This window comes from Siphateles boraxobius, unplaced genomic scaffold, assembly GCF_051911475.1.
Source record: "Siphateles boraxobius isolate OS27281-9 unplaced genomic scaffold, OSU_SipBor_1 18, whole genome shotgun sequence".
Classification (NCBI taxonomy): Eukaryota; Metazoa; Chordata; class Actinopteri; order Cypriniformes; family Leuciscidae; genus Siphateles; species Siphateles boraxobius.
The window spans coordinates 13,381,501-13,387,500 of NW_027508788.1; the positions used below are offsets into that span (position 1 = coordinate 13,381,501).

Genomic DNA, 6,000 nt, shown 5'->3' on the forward strand with positions numbered 1-6,000 from the left:
TGTCCCCAAATTATGACCAGAAATAGATAAACATTAAGTTTGCTGTTTGAAACAATTAAAGAACCAATGTAGGAGAATAGTTATGATGCGCAAACAGCAGGAAACTGTGTATATATATTCATGTAGTGTGCGCATGCCAAAAAATCTATCCCGATTTGAAGCTTGTGACACACAGTGGCGCCTCCAGAAATTTTTCATAGGGGTGGCCAGATGGGGCCACTTAAAATCTTGGGGTGGCACACCAAAATTATAAACCATAATTTCAGAATTTTATTCTACTGTTGTAGTAAACCGGCCTGTAGAAAACGATCAGAAAGTCTTAAGGAAACTCCTACTGATATACTTTGGTTTATTGTGTTATATTTAATGTTACTAATGATATTAGTAGGGCCCTACTAATATATATTATATTATATATAATGATATATATTATATAGATATGATTTATATAAGGGCCCTCGCCCCGCGGCAAATTTCGAGATACTTACATAATTGTGATGAATTTAATCCTTTTTAAGTTATTATTTTGCAGTGTAAGATTACAATTAACACCTTTAAATATTACATAAATGTATTATGAATTTTTAATAAACTTAATGAGTGTAAAAATCAGCAGCAAAAAGTAATTCTTGAAAAAATCTGCACAGTAATTTTATAAAATCTAAATATGTTAATAAAAACAAATTACTATTAGTTCTCTTATAAAATTCAATCAGGCAATCATACATTTCACAATTTTATATTTATATATTAATGTCAAGAATTCAGAAGTGCATATGAAGAGTTCAGATGCAAAAGCCTCTAAGTGCCGTTTGAAATGTTCTGAGTGATAATTTTTATCAAGCTTGTATATTTAAGTTAAGTAATTTCACTTAAATGGCAATGAAGATTACCTATTAATTGTCATTTAAGTGAAATTACTGAACTTAAATATTCAAGCTTGATAAAAATTATCATTCTAGAAAATTTCAAATGGCACTTAGAGGCTTTTGCATCTGAACTCTTCATATATACACTAGAAAGAAATAATATACAATTAAATTATGCTTATTTTAAATGTATTGAGCAGGCTAGGTATAACAAAATATATTGGCTTTTAATAATATTTCAGTGCGCAAACCCATGATAACATGAAAAACAGAGCGTGTATGCGCATCGCGGGATTCGCGGGTGCAGAATGATGTGCTCAAAGCAACATGGAGTCACAGTGTGCAGCACTGCGCTGCTTAAGTGCGCATTTAAAAGTTCACGTCACAAAGCGAAGAAATGTCGAGCGCACAAATCCTAGTGCGATCTGTTCCTTTGTTTCACAGTTTTAAATTCCAGTTATTGTGCGTTTGATGCCGATTCATAGTCCTTAATGTGTGTGATCTAGCAAGCACACGGTAGTGAGTCGTTTAAAAACAGCAACAAACTCCAACAAAATAAAGTAATTTTATGCAAATCTACAGCCTTTTATCTACAGATCATGCATTATAATGTGAATATATCATATTGGAGAGAGTTTTACCGTGCATCCAAGAGGCGCGCGCGCTGTTTGAATATGAATGGAGAATGATTGACAGCCGCAGAGGAGGGAAAACGAGTTTCCGTATACTTTAATGATGTAAATAGACTTCTGTCCCTCACATTAAGCTATGGAATGACTTCAGATGACTTTGTCACCCAAACTGACGTGAAAAAAGCGGAAGGCGCCGAAAAGCGCGCTGTTTGCATCCCTGCTTGTCAAAACGTGGCAAAGACAAATCAAAAAGCTGCTGTAACAGTATACTGTAACGATTTGGCACTTAAAAAGCACGTCACGACACATAATTCCCCGTCTTCTTTTACTAAAGAATATTTTTGACTTATTTATGAAATGCATAACTGATGCTACTAAAATATTTATACTGGCCATTGGGGTGGCCAGTGGGGTGGCCAGGAGTCGGCAAGGGGTGGCCACGGCCACCCCTGGCCACCCCCTGGTGGCGCCATTCGTGACACATAAACACACACACCAACACGACGGGGTGCACATCCGTATTACGTCTATAGGCATGCACGTTTAAATATATATGTGTGCAGATGTGTAGTCTTTCTTTACAAATTGACCTCAACAAATGACTTGTCTGGCCTTAAATTCATAATACAGAATTTTTAGTATAAATTCAGAACTCACCCATGACGCTTTCTGTCCCGTTAGTGGTTGCGGAGCAAGACGCCGTGCTGTAGTGATTCGACCCGCCGCTCCGATGGAAACTGGACATGGGAGGAAGACTGGGGTTAATCTCAGCCGACGAGTGTGACGGGTAACTCTGCAAAACACACAGAGAAAGAGAGTTATTCAACAGATGAGACGGAGTCAGACATGAACGTTTATCATTGTTGAACCTATGACCATAGAGCACCTTTATTTTAAACTCCTTACTTAGTATTTTTGTCTTGTTTCCAGTCCAAATATCTAAAAATTCTTAACTCAAGATGAGTAAAATACCATAAAATTTTATTTCTTGTTTTCCGGAGAAATTAAGAAAAAATAAACACAAATTAAGTGAGTTTTTGCTTAAAACAAGCAAAATAATATGCCAATGGGGTCAGAAAAATAATCTTAATTTGAATAAAAACAAGATTATTTTTCTTACCCCATTGGCAGATCATTTAGCTTGTTTTAAGCAAAAACTCACTTAATTTTTATTTATTTCTCCAGAAAACAAGACATAATATCTGTGTGTAATATCATAATATCTATGGCATTTTACTACCTAAGTAAATGCATCTTGATTTAAGAGTTTTTTGATATTTGGACTGGAAACAAGACAAAAATACTAAGTAAGAAAAGCATTTTTTGCAGTGTGTCATTGGACACCGTTTAAAAACTCACTAGTCTGCTGAACTAATCTTAAAGGTGCAGTGTGTAATATTTAGGAGGACCTGTTGACAGTGATGCAATACCACATACATAACTATGTTTTCAGTGGTGTATAAAGAACTTACATTATGAACCGTTATGCTTTTATTACCTTAGAATGAGCCATTTCTATCTACACACACCACGGGTCCACTTACATTGAAATGGCCATTTTGTGCCACCATGTTTCTACAGGAGCCCTTAACGGGCAAACGTGTTTTGTCACTATGTTGTTCTTCGTGCAAAGAAGCTAGCTAAAATGATGAACAAGTAACAAAAATATTTGCATTAACATATTGTTTTACTGAATAATTAAGTAAACATCATTTCTTAATTTATCTTTGTAAAGAAACCTCATTGCTAAACTGGCTACTCTCTGCTGTCTCAGACGACGACATCACTTCCTGTCGGCCACCGTAACTTCTGTTGGGTGCAATTCACAACCTCACCACTAGATGCAGCTAAAAATTACACAGTGCACCTTTAACTAGGTGCAGATATGCGAGTAAGTGCGCTCACGAGTCTCTCGTGTGGGTGAAGGCCGCAGTAGCTGCTGCTCTGAGCGCTGTGTGTAGAGTTTCCCAGCATGCTGTTGTATCCGGGCTGGTTCATACTGCCGGACGAGCTCCATGGGTCTGTACTGTGATGACCGTCTGAAATCATTCATGAAACACACACACACACACACACACACACACACACACACACACACACACACACACACACACACACACACACACACACACACACACACACACACACACACACACACAAATCAGGCTTTGACTTCTGGACCTGAGAGGTCCAATAACAGCAGAGATTTTTTTCGGGTTGGTTTGTTTCTGCTGTAGTGAAGCACCCTTCCCATAGTTAACAAGCGTTCTGAGTGTTTTTGGCAGTTGCTATGCAATCACTAGGGTGTTTGAGTGTTTTCGGCAGTTGCTATGCAATCACTAGGGTGTTCTGAGTGTTTTAGGCTTTTGCTATGCAATCAGTAGGGTGTTCTGAGTGTTTTAGGCTGTTGCTATTCAGTTTCTAGGGTGATGCAAGTGTTTTAGGCTGTTGCTATGCAATTGCTAGGGTGTTCTGAGTGTTTTAGGCTGTTGCTATACTGTTTCTACGGTGATACAAGTGTTTTAGACTGTTGCTATGCAATCACTAGGGTGTTTTGAGTGTTTTAGGCTGTTGCTATTCGGTTTCTAGGGTGATGCAAGTGTTTTAGGCTGTTGCTATGGAATCGCTAGGGTGTTCTGAGTGTTTTAGGCTGTTGCTATACAGTTTCTAGGGTGATAAAAGTGTTTTAGGCTGTTGCTATGCAATCGCTAGGGTGTTCTGAGTGTTTTAGGCTGTTGCTATTCAGTTTCTAGGGTGATGCAAGTGTTTTAAGCTGTTGTTATGCAATTTCTAGGGTGTTCTGAGTGTTTTAGGCTATTGCTATACTGTTTCTAGGGTGATACAGGTGTTTTAGGCTGTTGCTATGCAATCGCTAGGGTGTTCTGAGTGTTTTAGGCTGTTGCTATTCGGTTTCTAGGGTGATGCAAGTGTTTTAGGCTGTTGCTATGCAATCGCTAGGGTGTTCTGAGTGTTTTAGGCTGTTGCTATGCTGTTTCTAAGGTGATACAAGTGTTTTAGGCAGTTTCTATGCAGTTATGTTGTTCTGAGTCTTTTAGGCTGTTGCTAGGCTGTTTCTAGGGTGATGCAAGTGTTTTAGGCTGTTGCTATACAGTTGCTAGGGTATTCTGAGTGTGTTAGGCAGTTGTTCTGTGTTTACCTGGCATAAAGAAGGAGCTGGGAAAGCTGCTGCCCGGTGCTTTAGAGGACGGGTAACCTGGTGAGTCTCGGTTATAATCGGCAGTGCTGGCAGACGGGGCGTATACCTGAAACACACACACAACACACAATGATCAGGACGACTGAAGACACAACACACCCTCTCAACATGCATTTCACTTTAGATTTTTATGCAATCAAGATCACCATGACATGCATGAGGAAGCATTAGAGAACAGACAGAAGCAGCCTGCAAATCTGCTCTTTATAATATCAGGAGAGAAACACTTTCCCAGGAACAATTGCCGTGTTCCCAAAGTGTTGCAACACAATAATTTAGTGCGAATATGAGAGGAGCAGCTGCGGCGGATCAGTGATGACATCAGCGCACAAACAGCAGAGCATTCCCGTCTGGAAAACTGTGCTGTAATGAATAGCAGGAACACTGGGAACATGCCGGATGGGAATATTGTGCTGGGATAAACACACAGTGGGCGTACGAGGACAGAACAACCCTCAGATATAAAGAAACAGTAGATCTTCCTAAATTTACCTCAAATGACAACAAGAACATCACATTATTAGATCTCTCTAACATCTCAAATGTTTCTCTGAGACAGCTCTGCAGAGAAAACGATAACTTTAAGTGGTTTCTGATGAAAAAATGTTTTTTTCCCTAAGGAATTGTGGGAGAAAAATCTGAGACAAAACTAAATGAAACTCCGTGAAACTTGTGATGTCTCCAGAGCTCGAGGGCGAAGTTTGAGGAGTTTTATGGAGACCAAGAGACTTCAGCACAGATGGAAGACTTTCCCATGAACACACACACACACACACACACACACACACACACACACACACACACACACACACACACACACACACACACACACACACACACACACACACACACACACACACACACACACACACACACACGTCTGTAAAAGAGATCAGACTGACTCTGGAGGGGGTTCAATAACATGAAGATTGAGTTCCGGCTGTATTTTTCTTTTGTAGTGAAGCACCTGTCCATTATTAACGCACACATTCCTTTGCGCTTTACGCTTTAAGTGTTTTTTAGGCGGTTGCTATGCAGTTAGGGTGTTTATAGTGTTTTAGGCTGTTCCTATGCAGTTACGTTGTTTCAAGTGTTTTAGGCTGTTGCTATGCAGTTAGGGTGTTTATAGTGTTTTAGGCTGTTGCTATGCAGTTAGGTTGTTTCAAGTGTTTTAGGGTGTTGCTATGCAGTTAGAGTGTTCCAAGTGTTTTAGGCTGTTGCTATGCAGTTAGGGTGTGTTTTAGGCTATTGCTATGCAGTTAGGGTGTGTTTTAGGCAGGCT

The 6,000-nt window shown here is 39.4% G+C and overlaps 1 protein-coding gene across 4 annotated transcripts in view; it reads right to left on the reverse strand.

The window, feature by feature from the left end:
• The window catches only part of LOC143741161 (transcription factor 4-like), a 45,961-nt gene extending 41,202 nt beyond the window's left edge, over positions 1-4,759 (reverse strand). For all 4 annotated transcript variants that reach the window (XM_077233570.1, XM_077233572.1, XM_077233569.1 and 1 more), the window contains exons 1-3: positions 4,659-4,759; positions 3,407-3,540; positions 2,159-2,294 (exon numbers count right to left, since the gene is read on the reverse strand). In XM_077233570.1, coding sequence (XP_077089685.1) covers positions 2,159-2,294; positions 3,407-3,540; positions 4,659-4,665 — 277 coding nt within the window. In that variant the 5' untranslated portion in view covers positions 4,666-4,759. The remainder of the gene's footprint in view (positions 1-2,158; positions 2,295-3,406; positions 3,541-4,658) is intronic.
• Positions 4,760-6,000: the final 1,241 nt, after the last annotated feature.